General features: G+C 42.2%; 1 protein-coding gene across 1 annotated transcript; it reads right to left on the bottom strand.

Moving 5' to 3' along the window:
- Nucleotides 1-10,167: 10,167 nt before the first annotated feature.
- On the bottom strand, nucleotides 10,168-10,569 carry LOC120351059. Its single transcript, XM_039427005.1, has one exon. It carries the CDS (start codon nucleotides 10,567-10,569, stop codon nucleotides 10,168-10,170), a length of 402 nt encoding a protein of 133 aa, XP_039282939.1.
- Between the last annotated feature and the right edge of the window lie 11,786 nt (nucleotides 10,570-22,355).

Below are 22,355 nucleotides of genomic sequence, written 5' to 3'. Positions count from 1 at the left end.
TGTGTTCCTTGTCCACCTAGTATATCGAGATTCATACACTCGCACTCTTGAATTAGTGGACCATAAGGAGGTAATTTATTATGCATAAAGACACCACAAAAATTTTTCAATCGTAAAATACAAGCATACTTGTAGAGATCAGCTTCGCTAAGTGCTCTATCTGGTAAGGCTATTATCAAAGTCTTTAATGATGATGACAAGTTTTTTTTCTTCCACTCCCTTTCCTTCTGCTGCTCCCCCCTCTTCCTCTCACCATATATGGCTGTAACTGCGGTTGATGTCTCAAATAGATTCCTCGACCTGACACTACCCTCCTCCTCCCCCTCCTTCCACTCATCCTCATCCTTATCAAACTGTGTAGACTTGTTGTTGTTGGTCTGTTCATCTTTCTTCTCCTCCTCCTCCTCATGCCGCCGCCACTGCCGCCTCCAAAAGTTGATTTTACTTTCTTTATATTGGTTACAGCTAATGCCACTGCTTTTTTCAATAGACCTGCGTCTGAAGATGTTACTCTGCTCCAAGCACGCTCTGCCAACTCTCTATCAGCTACTGCTCTGCTTGCTGTATCACTGTTTGTTGCATAAGCAATATCATGTTTCTTGCAAGCTTCATCCAACTTATTTACACCTGGGTCGTTTCTCGCTAATCATTTAGCTAATTTTGTCCCTGGTCCACAGTAGGATTAGCCTACAAAATTGAAAAAAAAACATATTGCCATAATTATTATATCTAGATTTTTTTGACTCCAGCTTATCTTGCACTATACTGTATACTTTTTCTTTTGAAAATATTTTTTTTTTTTTTTACCTGGTATGTGAAGTTCCAGTGATAATAAATTGATAGATTTATTTATAACACTTCCAACTGCTCCAGAAATATCACTCAAAATTCCACGCCCTTTTTTTGATTGACTTTTCCCCCCACTTGAAGTAGTACTCAATGTCTTCCCCTTTCCAAAGGCAGCCATCAAATGGTTTGTTTCAATCGATAAGTGCTGTATTTATTGCATTCTGCTAATGAGTCTTTCTTTTATAAGCTCTTGATGAGAAGTATCGAGTGACAATTCCTTTGAAATTGAATCGGCAATAATTGAAAACACCGACACTGTAATTTCTCTCACGCTTTCCATTAGTGTTTCACTATCCAACAGTGATTTAATCATCTCTTCTTCCATTAACTGTGATGATGATGAAGAAGAAGAAGGAGATATGAATTCTTTAATTGCTTGTTCAATCAACTGTTTACATGTATTAAAATTAATAGCATCTCTATTGCTACGTGGATTACCAACATAAATAACTCTTCTGCCACGGATATTAATGTTTCCAACAGGATCCATTTTTGTTAATAGTTGGTTTCTTCCGATGTTGCTGTTGTTGATTCTACAACAATGACGATAATACTGAGGAGCACTAGACCTCATTTCATCATGAAAGTCACCAAGTAACTGAACACATTTCTACCAAATTGTGTCCTTTTCTTTAAAAAAATTCCTTTTAACCACTATCCCTTTCCATCACATATTTTTTCTCCTCCTCCTCCTCCTCCTCCTCACCCACCCCACCTCCATTTTCTCCTCCTCCTCACCCCTCCTCCTCCATTTTCTCCTCCTCCTCCTCACCCCTCCTCATCCACCTTCTCCTTCTCCTCCTCTTCCTCACTTAAATTGGTGCAGGTGCAATGCCTTCTATGTATCCATTTTCAATTAGTTCTTCTAAAATCGAATTGATTTGAAGAATTTAATTCAAATCATTTTTTGATAAAAAAGAATTGATTTCGTTTTGATGACCAGTATTGCCAACTGCGTGTGATTCATCAAGCAGGTGAAGCCTATCAATCAACTCATTAGGGTTACTCCAGTAAATGTAGTCAATGAATGTATTATCATTGTCACTGTTTGGAACAATATTGAACAGAGTTTTCAATCCTCGACCTTGTACTTTCTTTTGCAACAATGGTGTAGTAGTGGTGGTGGTGGTGTTGGTGGAGGGTGTATGAGCTGGTGATGATGCTGGTGGATTTTTCAGCAGGTTGGTGCCATCAGCTATTGTTGTTGTTGTTGGTTTCTTTGGAGTATCTACATTGGCGAGTTGTAGTATTTTTTTTATTATAGACTTATACTTTGTTTGATTGTAATTATCAATTTTTCCATGGGTACGATAACCTTTTCTATAAACATTAGTCCAGATAGGAATTTGTCTGTAAATGTGTTTATCTTTTTCAGTTACTAGAAATATGTTGGGAGTTTTCATGAAAATCAACTCGCATAGGCCTTGTGTAACTGGAGACTTTTGAACTCCTTCTCCAGTTTGATCATCTCTTTTAGGATTACTTAGAATTATTTCTTTACCACCATTGTCAAATGACATGACTTTGCTACCCAAAAAATATTTTCCACTAAATGGTTTGATTCTTGGTCCAAAATGTTGATCAATCTCCTTTTCTTTTTTCAACCAACTCAAAATATAACTGCCCAATATAGCCTAGTATTTTTGGATAGTGTCATTTGTGATACACGTAACATAGATTCCTCATCATCATCCTCTACCATCTCCTCCTCTTCCTCTTCATCATCATCCTCCTCTTCTTCATCCCCATCCTCCTACTCATCCTCCTCCTCCTCCTCCTCCTCCTCCTCCTCCCTAGTTTTATTAACATCATCATTGTCTTGCATCAAACGTCTCTTTACTGTAGATACTGCAGCTGTCACGGTCCTATTATCTTCCTTTCCCATTGTTCATTGTTGTCTCCGCTCTCCTTCGCACTGTCACTTTTCTCCAAAATCGAAGGTAGAAGAGAAGTAGTAGATGAAAAGCTGTGTTTACGTTTTCCAAAGTTTGATTGAGATAACGGTGTAGAAGAGTGTTGCTGATGAAAGTAATTTGTTTCAGGATATAGTGATTGCTGATGTTGAAGTATTGATGCTGTTGAAGTGTTTGTTCTGCCATCACTATGGTTGAGAATAAGATTTGTGATATCCTTGAGTGGTTCCAAGAGTGGTAGCATTCGTTTAGTGTTTTGTTCGTCGCTTGAAGATAAATCTCGTGTAAATGCTTTATGTTTTTGTTTTAATAATGTTTCAGCTTACTTATCTAAGTAGTAGTAGTCAATTTGTTTACATTCTTACTGTTCTTCTTTAGTTTTCTGTTCTTTTTCTCTTTCTTCTTCTTCTTTTCCATATTTTTCCTAGTCTTCTTACTTATGTTGCTGTTGCCAGCACCAAGGACAACTTCACCCCCCTCCATCACAATAACTGACACTAGACTGAAGTTATTTTGGTTGTGCACTGACTAAAAATGCATCAAATCCCTGTCTGTAGCGACCATTATCCTTGTCAGATGTACAGTCAATAACTAGAAACACATGCGTGGATGATGACCATACATTATCACACATGGTTTGAAATTTGTCCAGTGACATATCACCACTGCACACATGATCTCTGAACAAGTGTTTTGTATTCAACTGATCCTGTTGGAACACAATTAGAAAATTGGCATTGTCTCATTGTCTCATTATCAATTCTTTTGGTATACGGCTGTAGGTTTGTGCCAAATAAAAACAATCCACATTGCTGTGTCTTCCTGTTGTGAAGTAACGTCGTATAGCATCTTGTTGTTCACAAATTACATCATCAAATATAATTATAGAGTTGGGTGACAGTTAGTGGGGTGGTGGAATTTCATCACTTGTGTCACACTCTGTATGGTTGAGCTCTGGTTCAAGACCATTCATTATGGTGCGTGAAAATTTGTATTTATCTTGAAATGTTGTTTTGGAGAATATGTAAATATTTGAGAATCGAATTCCATTTGGATTGAATAATATGTTGAATAGAACGTCTGTTTTACCACAGCCTGATGGTCCACATATAATGCATCTCACATGATTTGGAAATAGAGAACTGTGTTGTAGTTGTCTTTTTTCCTGTTGTTTCAAAATTTCTACTAACAATACAATCAAAATCGATAGCTGGAAGCTTTTGTTCAGTTTCAACAAGTTCAAGTACACTATTTCTTCTTTTACTTCGTCCTCTTCCTCCTCTTCCTCCTCCTCCTCCTCCTCCTCCTCCTCCTCCTCCTCTTCTTCTTATCATCATTATCAGATCAGATCAGAATGATTGATCCAAGAATTGTAACTATTATTGTAACCTTTCCAACTGACTAACAGCTTATTACCCTGTCTCTTTATAACTTTATTGATTTCAAACATTTTGGGCACAGTGGTCTTTAACAGCTCCTCAGCATAGAATCCTCCTTTTATAGGTTGTTTACAGTAGTCTTCCAATTTGTAGGTTACAGGGAGTGTTGATCTTACACGTGTGACTGTGAACAGTTCGTTTGTCCAATTCGGAAGGTAGCCCTTGTCAAATATCATTTTATACTTGCTTATATGAACTCTGTCACCGGGCTCGATTTTCTGCCAGTGTCCTGGATAGAAATTTGGCACTACCACCTTTGTTGACAGTTTTTGATGGAATTTACGATGATTTTCAGCGATTTTGTCCAACAGTTGTTGCTCATGTTTTTCATTTACTTCGATGGGCCGCATTCCAATTGTTCTATGCACCTTTTCATTGTATTTGGAAACTAAGCAATCGATAATGTCTATCCACTTATAAAATCCCCATTTGGTAAACATCATCCACATTGACTGTTTCAACGTTCTATTGAATCTTTCAATAATTGAAGCTCTTTTATCAGAATAGCTAGTATAGTGATTAATATTATAGCATTTCATTAGATTGGCAAACTTTGAGTTTATAAATTCTTTTCCACTGACAGTTTGAAGGTTATGTGTGCTGCCATGTCTATCGAGTATAGGAATAAATGCATTGACTATCTCATTGGCTGATTTATTTTTAATTGGTACTGCATGTGCAAACTTGATTAGACAATTTATTATTGTTAAAATGTATTTGTAGCCTTTGTTGTGACGTGAGTATGGAATCATTTCAACCAAGTCGGCTTGTAGTAAATCTTTTAGTCCCTTTAATGTCACCTGTCTTGTAGGATAGTTTTTCAAAGCTGGTTTGTGTAGTTCCTTGGCTATTACGGTTTTTTCATTGTCAATCTTTTTTCTCTTCTTCTTCTTCTCATTCTCCATTATGAAAACACTACTTCTCTTTCCCAATAATACCAATAACACACAGTTTTCACTTGAACAACACTCAAAAATAAAATGGTTCACAAATAGGTATTACCTCTATATTTATAAAAGACTATATCAAGTAAATATTTATAATAATCCAAGCATGTAGTTCAGGGTCAATGGCTTCTACCATTTCACAATATGTTCTACTTGTGGGAAAATCGATAACTAATCCTTGTCCATTGTTGAAAGAATGAATACTGGTGGCATGAAAGAAAGTATTGCTCATTATGCCTAGGAAATTCTCTGCAGAACCGAATGGTTCTCTAATATGTGTATTGTTGAAATCAAACACAACTTCTACAATCCACCTTGTACCACTTGTGTATTGACAACAACTTTGACTCAAACAATTAGACTTTTTTATCCATCCAAACAGCATATTTTTGTAAGATAATGATGGTTAGCTGATGAAGAACAAAGTTAACTGGTTGGCACTACTGCAAGCTATTGAAGTTGATATAGAGTGTGATGGAGATATGGTGTACACCTCTTCTTCTTCTTCTTCTTCTTCTTCTTCTTCTTCTTCTTCTTCTTCTTCTTCTTCTTCTTCTTCTTCTCTTCTTCTTCTTCTTCTTCTTCTTCTTCTTCTTCTTCTTCTTCTCTTTTCTTCTTCTTCTCTTCTTCTTCTTCTTCTTCTTCTTCTTCTTCTCTCTTCTTCTTCTTCTTCTTCTTCTTCTTCTTCTTCTTCTTCTTCTTCTTCTTCTGTGATATTGCTAAACTGCACTTCCTCCTGACAGTATGAATCACAACTCACAACTGAACTGTTTACAATTGCTTCGAGAAATTCTATAAATGGGAATGAGTCATGTAGACATGTGTGCATGTCATATTTACAATTTACTTGAGAACAGAGAAATGAATCTAGTTTGAATCCACCAGCAACAGCCATATACCAAGAGTATTGGAGATAGTAGTTATATTGTTGACATCATCATCATCATCATCATCATCTTTATTATCATTTTCAACTGATGGATGATGCTGATAATGATGATTGTTGTGTAGATAAATCTTTTCCAAAATACATTGACGAAAGAAAAACTTATTGGATTCATCGAGTCTGCCAATGGTTCGTAATTGATGAAATTCATCAGTATAGTATTGATCTGCTAGTCTATCCACACATAATAGAACATTATGTAGTAGTGTTAGGGTGAACAATGTTGATGTTAATACAATGACTTTCATTGTTGTAATGTTTAAAAATTGTTTAGTTGTGTTTGTTTTATACTAACAAAAGAGTGATGTGATAATATGGTTCATAACAGTTTTTTGTTCTCTACAGATTATAATGTTGGACAAATTAATTAAGAAAGTGACTACACATAGCACAATGGGAATTTCATCTGCAACAAATTTAATGAATGACACATCATCATCTTCTTCTGCAACTTCTTCACCATCATCACCTGCAATTCCAATTGATCCTGCACATCATGATACATCTAATTTAGCTTCTAGAATACCTCGTAATAATTGTAGTAGTAGTAGTAGTAGTGATTCATATATAATAGACATTCAAGGATTTAAAGACAATAACAGAGAACTAGTTGCAAAAGAACTTGTAATTCTAGAATCTACAAGTGATGGAGTTAGTGGACACCAAAGTGTAGTGACTAGTCATTATTTTTTTGAACAACCGTATCCAAATACCTACTTGTCAACAAGTACAAACAATCATGATAATGGTTTACAATATAAACATGGACTGAGGTGGGGGGAGGGTGTTCTAATAGGTCAACAGCAATTACTACCCTACACTAGTTTTAAAAAAGTTATTGTTGATGCAATTGAAGGGTGGTTGTTCAATCCAACCAAAAGGCATTGAAATGGAATAGAAATATATATTTATGGGTTTGAAACAATGACTCTCCTATACAAACAATTGGATGGTTTGTTTCTCTCAAACTCAATTCACGATTATGTTCAAATTATTGATATTTCGTGTGAGTATGCTTCTGATTTTAGTCCACCAAACCTTGATGGACTGTTAAAGAAATTTAGTAGCTCAGTTTCACATGTCTATTGTGAAGAACATCATTTACTTACATTATTGGAGGACATACGTCTATGTATACAAGAATCTCTTGCATCTACAACACAGCAGAATAGTGTTAATAATAATTTGCCTTTGTCTTCATCATCATCATCATCATCATTGTTGGGTGCTGATAGACATAACTATAGATGTTCATTGCAGATTGTCCATGCTTTGCATGGCTACATCAAAAAATCAATGTTGAAATTAAATATGAATATGTAATTGATTTATGTAATAACTATTGTATATATAAATGTACTTTGTGTGTGTGTGTTAAACCAATATATATTATTTTATTGTCTCTCTCTCTCTCTCTCTCTTCTCTTTTCCTACTCCACTTACTGTCGATTGATTCATTTCTGTCACAATCTATCTACTAACATAATCATGGCTTGACGATTTTACTCGCTGAAATGAATCTTCAGTGGTAGAACTATGGACCAAGCGCGAGCTTTTGCTTTCTATGTTGTATACCATCAACACAGACTTTGGCTTTTTTGTTGTTTGATTTTTTGCCGTTCTTATGAATTCTTTTAAATCAAACATGATGATATTGATATGGCGGAAGGTGTGGCTCGTTCATCAATTGGGCTAGTCAGTCGGGTCGAGCGAGGGGTTTGTTACCACTGTCTGGAAAAATGGCTTTTGGTGGCCCTGAAAAGGGCTAAGTTTGTTGCTGGTGGCCCTGAAAAGGGACCAAGATTGTTGTGTGTGGCCCTAAAAGGGACCAAGGCAGGCTAGATGTTTAGTAGTCGTCAACTGGCGCGATACCATGCCGCGCGAGGGTCCCGGGCAGGTTCGTCTGGTGCGAGAGCAGGCCGGCAGGGGCTCAAGTCAATGGTTCGCAGTCTCCACTCTGGTTTACCCGGGCTACGGAGAGGGCTGACCGGGTGATCTACTAGCCAGAGGTCATGCCGAGTCTCCGCCGGGAGGACCTCCTCGACCACTTCCTTGTTTAGAAGGGGCCTTCGGTCAAACCCCAGGCAGGGAAGGTCGTAGGCTTCCGCTGCACACACTCCGATGTCGGTTCGGCACCCAACCCGCGCATCCAGAACCGCACGCCAGTTGTTAGGCTGGGGCGCTAGGTCTTGGGGCGCAGCTGGCACGGCGGTGTACAGCCTCAGCCTCTCCTGCACCTGGCGAAGCCGACGTAGGGCCCTCCTCTTCTGGATTCGGCAGCCGGCTTGGTTCCTCCTAGGCATCGGCTGGGTAGTAGACAAGGAAGACACCTCAGGTTGCGGTTAGTCTCGCCGTGGTTCCCTCATTGGCCTGCTCGCTGCTCTGCTCCTGGTCTCGTTAGTGGTCTCGGCTGGTAGTGGTCTCTGGTAGTGGTCTCGGCTGGTGGTCTCTTCTGGCTCTTCAGTGGAAGGCTGCTAGTGAGCAAATGCTATCAAGGGTAGCTGAGTAGCCCCCTTTCATTCACAGTCCCCGAGTTCACCTGCGCTGCTATTGGCCGGCGGTGCTCGGCCAATAGAAACACAGGAACGGGTGGCGGCGGCTGAGGCACACCCTGGTGGCGGGTGGGTCAACCACTCATTTGGTTGATGTGTGGCGTGGGGAGCAGAGCAGAGTGGCAGGCTGAAAGGTAGCGAACAAGAGGGAGGTATCAATATTAAACAAGTTGTGCTGAACCTGGTAGAGTTCATAGGAACGGTGAAAATCAATTTCACAGAAATTGATGTGCATGTAACTGGATTAAGAAGATCAATAGGATAATGTGTTCTATCATAATTTAATGATTATCACAGAAATGTTTAAGTGGAAACATTGGGCGCAAACCCACTGCCATGAGGAGACAATTAAATTTATGAACAGCTTGATTGCTTGAATAGTGATCTTGATATCTGTTACACGTTCTTAGTTCAAGACATAATATGTCTTAGGATAATTTTCTAAGAAAAGAGCCCCTGGTGGCGGGTGGGTCAACCACTCATTTGGTTGATGCGTGGCGTGGCCAGCAGAGCAGAGCGGCAGGCTGAAAGGTAGCGAACAAGAGGGAGGTATCATTTCCCCCCCTCGTTTGAGGTAGCCACGGCGAGAATTTATTGATTGCAAAAACAAGATACAATGTTTACAAAATATACAAAAGTGCCATTGGGCGATAATTTTACAGAAGTGAGACCAGAAGGATCTCCCCCAACAGGTGGGTGTGGTCAATAATTACAGAAATAAGACCAGAAGGGTCTCCCCCAACAGGTGGGTTGTTATTCCAAGAGATGTTGCTGGTCGGTGGTTGGAGCCGGGCATAGTTGAGTCTCATACACCTTGATGGTCTCGTTGTCACGGGTGATCCAGTAGACAGCTCCTTGGTTGTGGGCGACCATATATGGTCCCTTCCATCTGGGTGCTAGGCCCGCATGGAATTTCTGAGCCTTGTTTGAAAGTTGATGATTCCGTGTGAGCACCTGGTCGCCGATCTGGTAACGAGGCTGTGTCTCGGCTATCGGGTCTCCCTTCCTATTGAGATAATTTTCTTGGTTCAACACGGCTTTGCGTTGGATTGTGGTTAGCGTGTGTAGACGCTGGTTAATATGGTCTTTGTGTGGTTCGAGTTGATTTTCGGGCCAGTGGCTCCATTCCCCTGGCCGTGGAAGGGTTTGGCCAAACAGGATTTGACTGGGGCTGTATCTTGTTGCTGTATTCTGTCGATTTTGCAGGGTGAATAGCACGGATGGTAGTTGGTTCTCCCATTCTTGGTGTTGTTCTTGGTTCCTTCTCTTGGTAGGGTTGGCTCGGGGGTGATAAATTGGTGTGGTGTAGTGTAAGACTCCACATTTGAGGCAGAGTTCGTTCCATAGTTCCCCCGTAAACTGAGTGCCATTGTCGGGGAGTATGATTTTTGGGTATCCCCATCTGGGAAACAGGTGCGTATCCATCGTGCGGCCAATCGTGTTGGCGTCGCCATGAGGCAGCGGGTAGGCTTCTATCCACCTGGAGAAAGAATCAGTGATGTCCAATATGAATCGATTTCTTCACTTGGAGAGTGGGTAGGGGCCCATCAGATCGAGACATACGGTTTCCCATGGTCTAGTAGACCGTCGCGGTCGTTGCGTAGGTTCGTGATTCCGGTTGTACGCTTTTGAGCAGCTACACAGCAGGCAATTTTGTACGTACACGGTTATCTGCACCTTCATACGGAGCCAAGTGTAGTATGTAGCAATGTTTCGGTAGGTTTCGGCGTAGCCTGGATGTCCCATTAGATCATCGTCGTGATAGCGGAATAGTAGCCGGGTGGGAAAGTTGGGCGGTATGACTATTCGCCAACCGTCGCGTGTCTTCTTCTCCCAGAGTCGGTTGTGTAGGCGGTAACTGGTGAGGAATACTTGATCAGTTCCGGTTGATCCTCCAACGGTCGGGGTTCGATCTCCATCCATCGTTGCACCTGCGCGTTGATCTGGTCATCTGTGGCCTGTGCTTTCCGAATCTCTTCCAACAGTTCAGTTTTCGGTTGCAATGCTTGCTAGCGTAGCGGGTTCACTGGTGACTGGCAGGATGTCGGGAGGCATGGTTCGTTCTAGTTGTTGACTGGTCTCCTCAATTTTTTCGTTGTCGGGTTGCCGTGACAGTGCGTCGGCGAACTGATTCTCTTTACCCGGGCAGTGTTCTAGGGTGAAGTCAAATTCTTGTAGGAGCAGGGCCCATCGAGTGAGTTTGGCGCAGCTGTCCTTTGCAGTTTGTAACCAGGTAATCAATCACCTTATTGTCGGTACGGAGTATGAATGGCCTGCCTTCCAGGTAAGGGCGATATCGCTTTATTGCCCAGACAACCGCAAGGCACTCTTGTTCGTTACTGTGATACTGTTGTTCCGTGTGGTTCAGCTTGGCACTGGCATATGCGATCACCTTACGGTCATTGTTGATTTCTTGGTATAGGACAGCCCCTATACCGACCTTGCTGGCGTCTGTCTGTAGGATGAAGGTCTTGGAGAAATCTGGTCGACAGAGTGGTTGGATGTTGGCGGTCAATGCTTGTAGGCGGCGGAAAGCTGTCTCTTCTGTTGGTGACCATTTCCATCGCGTCTTCGTGCTAAGTAGCTCAGACAGAGGCGAACAAACATCAGCGGCATTGGGTAAAAATTCTTGTAGCCAGTCGACTACTCCGAGAAATTCTCGCAGTTTCTTTCTGGTGGTGGGTGGTTGGGCAGAAGTCACAGCTAGGATAGCCTGCGGTTTTGCTTGGTTGCCTTCGGAGGTGATTATGTGACCGAGGTATTCAAGTTGCTTGCGGCCGATCTGGCATTTTGCTGCTGAGACAGAGAGATTGTATAGATTTAACCGTTAAAACACTTTGGCTAAGTGGAGTAAGTGTTCTTCCCAGGTATCCGAGTACACAATGATGTCGTCGAGATAAGCGTAGCAGAACTTGTCGACGTATCCACTCAGTACCTTGTTCATCATGGATTGGAAGCAGCTGGGTGCATTTAGTAGGCCGAAAGGCATGACCTTAAATTGTAGCTTTTCGCCGTAGGGAGTGGTGAAGGCTGTGTAAGGTCGAGACTGGGGTGCGAGTGGTACCTGCCAGTATCCCATCCGTAGGTCGAGTGACCTGAATATTTTTGAAGTTCTCAGGCTTCGAATGACGTCCTGTAGGGTCATCTGCGGTGCCGTGGCTGGAACGGTGATGGAATTCAGCCATCGGCAATCGATGCAGAACCGTGATGTGCCGTCCTTCTTGGGGACAACGACGATTGGAGAGTTGTAAGGCGAATCACTGGCTTCTACCAGGTTGCGTTCCTTGAGGGCGGCAACTTCGGACTCGATAATTTGAAGTTTCTCCCGTGAGTATCGGTAAGGCCGCTGGCTGCGTATTTCTGAGCTGTTGAGTTGAATTGTCATGGTGGCGGCCGTGGTGATGGAGGGTGGCATCTGCTCCATGAACAATTTTGCGTGTTGTTGCAGTAATACTGTTAACCGTCGGTGCTGGTCGCTGGGCGTGTCTTCTAGTAACTTGTCAACCAGGTGAGTGTCCATCTCTACTGAGACTGGTGGTTGCACTATCCAGAAGATCGTATCTCGCTGCGTCTCGCCATAGATTAGCCTGTCTTGCTCAAAGTCAAGCACTGCCTTATTCTCCTGAAACCATGGTTGTCCCAAGATGATGTCTTCGCGTAGGTCAGGTAGACCTAGGAAGGGAATATTTTGAATGTGCTGTTGGATCTGGAGTTCCAGATGTCCTTGTATGGCCGTTTCGCAGCTAGTGGGATGGTTGGCCAGCAGTACAGGTAGCTTCAGCGGTTGGATCCGTGTACCGTGGTCAAGGTGGGCAGCTCTCACGAAGTTGTGCGTTGTGGCTAAATCGAGTAGAGCGTGTAGTTGTTTACCCGCGAGGATGACAGGGATCCGGGGTAGAGTCTGTCCGTCTATCTGGATCACGGCTAGGTTTGGTGCTTGGCTGGGCGGAGGGCTGGTGATGTGGTTGTTGACTACTGGGGCGGCAGTGTTGGTGACCTTGTCGGTGACTGCGGCCAGGGCAGTGTTGGTGACCTGGTGGCTGACTGTGGCTGGGGCAGTGTTGGTGACCGGCTGGTTGACGGCAGCTGGGTCAGTGTTGGTGACCTGGTGGCTGACTGCGGCTAGGGCAGTGTTGGTGACCTGGTGGCTGAATGTGGCGGGTCAGCGTTGGTGACCTGGTCGTCAACTGCGGCGAGGGCAGTGTTGGTGACTCCGTCCATGACAGCAATCCCGGTAGGTGGCGGGTGCGTGTGGGTCAAAGTTTCATGTTCCTCCCCAGGCTGGTGGTCGATGACGCGCTCATCGTCGGCTGGTGATGCTGTCCTCTCGCGGGCCAGTAGAGGCGCGGCTGCTGGGTGCTGTGAAGAGTCTCTGTCAGCCGGGAAGAGCAAGGGGTCTTTGGTGACATTGGAAGGAGACATTGAAAAGCGACGCTAGCAGGGTCTACGGTGGCGTGACGGGTAGGCGATTGAGTGAGACGGTCATGAGTGACGGCTGGGTGGTTGACGCACAAGGGTGTGCTGGACGCGGTTGCTGTTGTGAGCCGGTGACCCAGGTGACTACTGGTACTGGGTCATCCTTGATAGCCCGTGGAGGTGCGGCTGCTAGGTACCGTGGAGAGTCTCCGTCAGCCGAGAAGAGCGAGGGGTCTTCGGTGACGCTGGAAGGAGGCTTGGTGATGCTGGCAGGATCCACGGTGGCGTGACCAAGGAATGACTGGCCGGCCGGTTCGGTGACGGTTATCGCTTGTAGTTGGGGTGGTGACCTGCGAGGCTGGCGCTGCGGGTCTTGCACCTCATCGTTAGTGTAGTGGACTCCTACTTTCCGTGCTGGAGGGGTGGAGTCCGAGTCTCTCCAGTATCGCCGTTTCCCTGCCGTTTCTTCGCGAGTTCTGGGCAGTCGCAATGAAAATGCTTGGCCAGGCAGTAATGACACTGAGGAAGCTGGTTGTAGTTGAACCTCGGCGGCAGCTCTTGATGGGGTGGCCCTGCGGGTGCCGTAGGTTGAGGCTGCTTATATTTTGGTCGACTGTTGAGGTCGGTTTCCAGGTCGTTGGCAATCATGATCAGCTCTTCATAGTTTGTGGGACGAGCAGCTCGAACTAGGGTGCAAAGCTCGGAACCCAGCTGACTGATGAGCAGGGTGATCACCTCGTCTTCAGCCAGGTTGGTTCCTAAGCGCTGCTGTAGTTGGAGCTTCTGACGGATGAATCGCTCCACTGGCTGGTTCGGTTTGTGGGTGGTGCCATAAAATTCCGTGTGAGTGGCTGCGATTTTATGGGCTCCCGAGAAATGGGCCTGAAGTCGGTCACGGAACTGTTCCCAGGTGGTGACGAATTCTCCGTAGTCTCTCCACCAGGCAGCGGCATCGTCTTGTAGTTGCGCTTTTAGAAGCATGACCCAGGTATAGCTGGGAATGTGATGATCCTGTAGCAGCTCGGTGCACTGTCGCATGAAGGTGATGGGGTCTTCATGGAGCTTGCCGCGGAAGAACGGTAGCAGGGTCGCTATGCTGGTCAGCTGGCTGAGGTTGCCGGTGTAGCAGATGGCTGGAGCCGGTAAGTTGGCCATGTTGCTGGTTGCAGTAGTGGTGTGACTAGAGGTAGATGGTGGAGCAGGCAGGTTGACGGTCAGCGCGCTGGGTTGCAGGGTGGTTGGTCGAGCGGGCTCGCTGGTGAAGGCGGGTGGCTGCATTGCCCCGGTTTCGCTGGTGGAAGCGGGCAGCTGCGTCGTGCTGCTGTCGGTTTGACCAGTGGTATGTGCAGGCCAGCCGGCGAATGTAGACTTGGTGTGCTGGCTGGTTGACTGCATCAAATCTCCGGTTCCGGCTCCGGTTCTAGTCGCTACCATGTTCAGGTGTTATGGGCGCCACTGGGAAATTGCCTGTTCCCAGACAGGTATTCTGAATTGAAACATTCAGAGACACATTTTGTTGAAAGAAAATAAGTTTGAATTTTTTTGTGTGAAAAATTAAGACATACATTTAGATGAAAAATTTAAGACATACATTTAGTTGAAAATTTAGGTTGACATTTTGTTTGAAAAAAAGTTTTGACAGTGGTAACGGGTTACTGTATCTCCATACAGTGAGTGGCCCCACGTTGGCAGGCGCCAATAATTGATATGGCGGAAGATGTGGCTCGTTCATCAATTGGGCTAGTCAGTCGGGTCGAGAGAGGGGTTTGTTACCACTGTCTGAAGAAATGACTTTTGGTGGCCCAGAAAAGGGCCAAGTTTGTTGCTGGTGGCCCTGAAAAGGGACCAAGATTGTTGCTGGTGGCCCTAAAAGGGACCAAGGCAGGCTAGATGTTTAGTAGTCGTCGACTGGAACAATACCATGCCGCGCGAGGGTCCCGGGCAGGTCCGTCTGGTGCGAGAGCAGGCCGGCAGGGGCTCAAGTCAATGGTTCGCAGTCTCCACTCTGGTTTACCCGGGCTACGGAGAAGGCTGACTGGGTGATCTACTAGCCAGAGGTCATGCCGAGTCTCTGCCGGGAGGACCTCCTTGACCACTTCCTCATTTAGAAGGGGCCTTCGGTCAAACCCCGGGCAGGCAGGGTCGTAGGCTTCCACCGCACACACTCCGATGTCGGTTCGGCACCCAACCCGCGCATCCAGAACCGCGCGCCAGTTGTTAGGCTGGGGCGCTAGGTCTTGGGGCGCAGCTGGCGCGGCGGTGTACAGCCTCAGCCTCTCCTCCACCTGGCGGAGGCGACGTAGGGCCCTCCTCTTCTGGATTCGGCGGCCGGCTCGGTTCCTTCTAGGCATTGGCTGAGTAGTAGACAAGGAAGACACCTCAGGTTGCAGTTAGTCTCGCCGTGGTTCCCTCATTGGCCTGCTCGCTGCTCTGCTCCTGGTCTCGGTAGTGATCTCGGCTGGTAGTGGTCTCTGGTAGTGGTCTCGGCTGGTGGTCTCTTCTGGCTCTTCAGTGGAAGGCTGCTAGTGAGCAAATGCTATCAAGGGTAGCTGAGTAGCCCCTTTTTATTCATAGTCCGCGAGTTCACCTGCGGTGCTGAGCCAATAGAAACGCAGGAACGGGTGGCGGCGACTGAGGTGCACCCTGGTGGCGGGTGGGTCAACCACTCATTTGGTTGATGTGTGGCGTGGGGTGCAGAGCAGAGCGGCAGGCTGAAAGGTAGCGAACAAGAGGGAGGTATCAATATTAAACAAGTTGTGCTGAACCTGGTAGAGTTCATAGGAACGGTGAAAATCAATTTTACAGAAATTGATGTGCATGTAACTGGATTAAGAAGATCAATAGGATAATGTGTTCTATCATAATTTAATGATTATCACAGAAATGTTTAAGTGGGAACATTGGGCGCAAGCCACTGCCATGAGGAGACAATTAAATTTATGAACAGCTTGATTGCTTGAATAGTGATCTTGATATCTGTTACACGTTCTTAGTTCAAGACATAATATGTCTTAGAATAATTTTTAATCTGTTTTGTCAATCGGCAGGAAAACGTTGGCTTTTCAAAGTTATCTTACTCCCTTATTTTTGGGTATTTTTCAGAAATCAAGATAAATATTCCATCAGGTTTCCTACACGAATACAGTGTTAGTTGTATTATAATAGCTACAGTACATACATACTCTATGGTACAGTACCTGTTCGTTTTTACCATATAATTTTAATTATGATAATAGAAAGCTTTATCAAAACCAGCCACCAGCCATAACTTCCTTGTTTTTGGATATTTTCGAAAACGGGACTTGAGTTTTGTAGAATTTGAGGTCGCTGAATCCAAATCCGAAATCAGAATCTTTCTATCTTCATTTTCAAGAAAGATAGATTTTGTGAAGTGATGACTGGAGAGAGAATCACCATGTGAAAGTGGCGATTTGTCTGATTGCCTCAAGAGGGGAAGACGTGACAAAAGGAGGTTCCTGGCTCGGGATCACCATGTGAAAGACAGGATTGGACTCAATGTACTTCGACAAAAAAACATGAACACTGTTCAGTGTTCAAGATGCATGTCTCCTATCGTGTGAAAGAGGCCTAATTCTTTCATTGTTTGTTAACTCCATTCATACTCTGTGTTTCTGTTTCCTCTGATTATTATCATTATTATTATTATTATTATTATTATTATTAGTATTATTATTATTATTATTATTATTATTATTATTATATTATTATTATTATTATTATTATCATTCATATCATTCATGTAATGTGAGAGAAATCTGAATAAAAAAAAAAAAAAAAAAAAAAAAATTATTATTATTATTATTATTATTATTATTATTATTATTATTATTATTATTATATTATTATTATTATTATTATTATTATTATTATTATCTTTTTCACGCAGTTGCAGATAGCTTATGCAAAGAGGGGCTAAATTTATGCAACCTCTTGTCATTATTTTCTATTATTGATAAAGTATTTTACCAAGTATGTCTGAGTGTTTGGCATACTATGCGAGCTGTATCAAGCAGAACAGACTTCTGCATTTTCCCTACCAGAGTTTCTGAGACATCAATAACCTTACAGCTCTCCACTGTTGAATTGAGAATCGGACCATTCACAGATATTATGATTGCGATTATTCTAACATTCTTGAGCCCATACATATCTTTGAGCTCAAATGCTAGCTCTTGATACTTCCTCAATCTCTCACCTCTTGTTCTTTGACAATTTTCAACTGCTGGTGTGGCTACATCAATTATCAAGGCTTCTTTTTGATTCATGTTCAACATTAGGATATCAGGCTTGTTATGAATGACTTGCCTGTCAGTGATCATTTGAACATCCCAATAGATCTTAATCTGGTTTCTCTCAATAAATGCAGGAGGAGAGTAAGAATAGTATGGGGGCATTTCTTCAAAGAAGTCAAATTCATGCTGCAATTTCAGGTGCACTATTTTTGCAACATTATTATGTTGCCTCAAATACTCTTTCGGTGCCAATATTGATCAGCCTGAAACTATGTGCTGAATACTTTCTACTGTAGCGTTACAAAGCCTGCATTCATCACTTATACTCAGATCTCTGATGATATGTCTTCTATAGGCATTGGTAGCGAAAACCTGATCCTGCATAGCAATTATAAAGCCTTCTGTCTCTGGGAAAAGACTTCCATCTGTTAGCCACCTGTTTGTAAGGTCATGATTAGTATGATCAGAGTACAGATGCTTGCAGTAGCGCCCATGCAGTTCCCTCTGTTGCCATTCTGCCTTGTAATCATGCACTGTCAAGGGCTCTCGACCATTAGGATTCCTCAGGTTAAGTGCAGTATAATTTTCATCCAATCAGCACACTTCCCTGAGGAGATTTGTATTAGCAGAAATAGAATACTCTCTAGTTTTGCACACAGATCTGAAACCCTGGACAAACCCCTGCCACCCAGCTTCCTTGGCATATATAGACGACTCATCGATGATCTTGGGTGATGCACCCTGTTTTTTGTCATTTGAGTCCTCACAAGCCTGTCCATTTGTTCCAGACGAGTGTCAGACCACTTCAGAACACCAAAACTGTAGGTCAGAGATGGAATAAGCCAAGAATTTATTGCCTTAATCAGATGCTTTGAAGGCAATTTAGAAATCATGACTTTTATTATTATTATTGTTAGCATTATTATTATTATGAAATATAGAAGCTTCGATCAAAAGGCTAAGGATATACAATAGATCTTTTGAAATAATAGACTATAAATGATAAAATACTGTAAGAGATTTTTTGAATAAGTTATCAAAATCACTAAATGGAAAGAATTCATAGGTTCCAAGCAAACAGCTGTATTGCTATCGCTAGATACGATGTCAACAGACACAAGATTAGATAATAGAGGGTATCCAGGCTACAGTTTTGAACAGCCAAATGAAAAGGAAAATATTATTGCTATTTATTTAATAATATAAAATAATAATTTTTGAGGTTAGTTTCTTTGGTACTTACTGGTCGGCAACCTATATAATTGGTCAAGCTGTATAAATTGAGAATTAGCCAGACACCTGTGGCAAATTTAGTTGCATACAAATAGCATTTGCTTGAAATGTGATCAGAGGGTTAGTAACAAGCATGGCATGGCAGTGTAAAAGAAATAACGTTTTAGAAAATACAAAAATATTTATCATGTCATATGAGCATGGACCAAATGTATAAAATGAATGAATATATTAAGGAAATGGGATATATCCCACTCAGCACATGAATACATTTGTAAGTTTAGAATACACCAATCAAAATACAGTAACTGACTGGCGGTAAAAGTGAGTTAATTCAAAAATATACCTTATTTATTATATAAATGATAAGAGTTTGTAAACTATATGGTCTGGCCAGAGAATTCGAACTGTAGCGCCAAAATGCCAGACTGCAGTTCTGCCAATAGCAGGCTTGTTTGCGCCAGCGCAGACCGTCCAGCTGTTTTGACCTTGTCAATGTAAAAGCCCCAGTCTGTCTTGTCTAGTCACCCCGTTGTTGTGCAAGACCGAATTTGTATTTTGTCATGTAATTTCGATCGGAAATTTCTTGTAAATAATTGTTTGAGTGTAGTGTGTGTGAATTATGAATATAACACGTAAATAGTGTTGAATTGAATTAATTTGAATCAGATTTGAATTTATAAAGAATCCAGTTTGAGCTTTGTTTGAAACACAGTGCATAGCCTGCAAGTTGAACGCGAAAAGACAGCCCGGAAGCCAGAACCTGTCTTATTCCCAGATTTCATCCCACCCTGAACCTGATCAAAACACCTAATAAAGGCTTCAAAGGGCAAGTAATCAAGATTGGATTAAATCTGGTGAGTTTTTGCTCTTTTTTATTGTTCATTAATGCAGAGTTTAACTGTACAAATAACCTGGCTCAAATTGAAGATTGAATTTTGCCCCTTGTTTGTATTTGATTATTTAAATAGTAAATTACAGTCCCCTGGTAGCTCTAGCCTGAGCTTTGTTCAGAACATTTCTTGATCCTGCCAGGCCAGAATGAATTTAAATTTGTAATTCATTGATTAATTCACACACACATTGGATTCAAGCAGTTTTCGTATTTGTCCAATGTTGGCATGTTGAGAATGGTCTGATCTATGCTCAACTTAAGTTTGTTGTAGCCTTGTTCTAGAGCAAGGTTTCTTGTCAATTTGTATTTGTCTGAAATTAAATTTATTTCAGTTGAAGTTGTAATTTCCTGAAACTAGGCGCATTGTGCTATTTTTCTCAGGAATTTGTTTGTTTGTTGGAATTTTGAATTGTCCATTTTTATACATGTTAGTGAAGGTTAATCACCAGCATGAATTTGTTTGTTCAATTCAACAAGTTATCGTTTGTTTGTGAGTTGTTGGAAGAACATTATCTAATCATATAGTTTTTTCTTCAGCAGTAACTTATCTTGTGAATTGATAATCAAAGTTTAACTTCGATAACTTACTAGTTGTGATTCTTCCTTTCATCTAGTTTTGAACTCATTCTTGTTTTATTGTCTGTTGTTTGTATTGTCAGGGCTGAATTGTTTTGTGTATGAGTTCAAGATGGAGGAAAAATTACAGAAACAAATCAGGGTGCATTGCGCTAAACTGGAACAATTGTATGCCAGATTGCAAAAAATTTATGACCTGTCTAAAAATGTCTCTGATCCAAAAGTTGCTGAGCAATTTTCAATCTTGTATCCTCGGGTATCTCAGACCATTTCGGATTATGAAAAGACAGAATTGGTGGTTAATGAGTTGGAACTTGAGTTGAATAAAGATCATGTTGTAGCATTCAATGACTCACACCTAGATCTGTTTCAGTATATTGAAGTAGCGGCTAACACTCTCAAACAGAAAGAGGCGACTGATGCTATTGCTCAATCTTTGGCAGCTACAGCAGCTAGTGCACAGCCGGTCGTGTCCGAGTCGGTACTGCCTAAAATCGACCTACTGAAATTTGATGGGAACCAGACTTAATGGTCGGTGTTTTATGAACTATTTAAGGCATTGGTACATGACAACAAGAGTTTGAACAATCAGCAGAAGGTCCAATATCTTGTAAGTAGACTTACTGGACAAGCAGCAAATATTTGTCTTCATTTGCCACCATTGGCTAACAATTATCAAATAATTTGGCAGGCATTATTGACCGGCTATAACAATCCATGGGCACGAGTCGATGCCTATTTCAAACAAATTTTTGAATTTCGTCCAATAAAATCAGAATCAAAGGCAGGTTGTATTGCAATTTTGGATGGGTTTTGCAGTTTATAGTGTCTTTTGAGAACCTAAATTCTCAGACAACCAGAATTAAGTTTGGAAATCATGCAAGACCCCGATGGTGGAGGGGTTAGTGAAATTTCTAGTACTATTCTAGTGGTGAGGAATTCGAGATAAGAATCATTTGACGATTGATTGCCTCTATATCAAATATTTAAATTCAAACAACACTTTACAATAAATACTTTCTTCAATTAAAGATTATCTTTGTCTTTAAGAGACCAAATTTAATTATTTTTACGTCTTTAAGAGACCAAAATTTAAGGGACACATTGAATTCTGGTGGGGAAAGATCAAGTACTCATCTTGTAGTTGTGGTCGCGATGTCCGGAGTCCCTGGCGGAGATGGATGAAGGGTGAAGATGATTAGTCGTCCTCCAGGAATGTTCAGGCGTCGCGGCGACAGATCCAAAAGGGAGTTAGTCTTGTTCTCTCCTCATCAGAGTTCAATGACATACGATTCCATCCATGGTTGGAAGAAGTCGCCGGCCCTTTTACAATGGAAATTCTCAGCCCGATACAGAAACCCAAAAGGGGTATTGGAGATCCGAAGTATAGAGGAATCAATCGTCAATTAAAGCTATCTCAAGCCATTAGTATATTCTATAAGGGGGACTCTACCTTCATTTATTACTCTTAGCCTACATTTAAAGTAACTTCAAGATGTCCAATTTACTTGGACACTCAATTAAGTTCTCCTGGAGAGAATGAGAATGTACCCCCAAACGAAAACATATTACTGGAAATTGTAAGAAAATCTCAAGAAACAGTTAACACTATGACAGCTGGGATTAGAGTGATCGCTCTCCTAGTTTTCAGAGGCTTCCAGACTGATCAGTTTTCCCATAACTTTAAAATATTTACCCGATCGCCTGTGAATTTCTCTTTGCCCACTCTCTTTCTCCTCAGTAAATAAGGAAGGTGATACGTTCAAGCAAGAAGGAAACTAGGCGAGAAAAGTTATTTCCCTTTTGCAAGTTTAGAATTATGGGATTGAATCAGCATACTTCTGGCGTCTAGGTCTGTCGTGAGAATAGATAATTCCAAGTGGGATCGTGGGAACCAAGGACTTTAATAAGATTCTGATCATAATTATAACAATTTTAGAAATGCTGGCTAAGTTGCCAATGAACAAGAATAAATTTACTATCTTCGTGGGAACTGAAAACTACTAACTTAACATAGAATAAATTCCATTTAATAACTCAAAATTTTGGTACAGATTCTCCCCCCGTTAAAGGAAAGTTGGACGCTAATGAAAAAACTACCAAAATTTTGAATAGGTGAGCGCGCCAATTGAAAGGGTGTGGGGAGAATCCACAGTGTTCGGAATCAGTTGAAACGAAGAAAAGCGCGGGCCCAGCGCAATCTAGCGTCGTTGACTGGTTTTCCGAGCAAACACTTACTACTACCGTACTACAAGTCATGAAGGTTGTTAGAGAGAGTGTGCGAGAGTAACTTACGTCGAACGCAGTCAGAGAAAATTGGATTGACTCTGTCTGGA

This window comes from Nilaparvata lugens, chromosome 4 (assembly GCF_014356525.2).
Source record: "Nilaparvata lugens isolate BPH chromosome 4, ASM1435652v1, whole genome shotgun sequence".
Lineage (NCBI taxonomy): Eukaryota > Metazoa > Arthropoda > Insecta > Hemiptera > Delphacidae > Nilaparvata > Nilaparvata lugens.
Note: the sequence above shows the minus strand (reverse complement) of the source record. Positions and strands in the feature narration are given on the sequence as shown.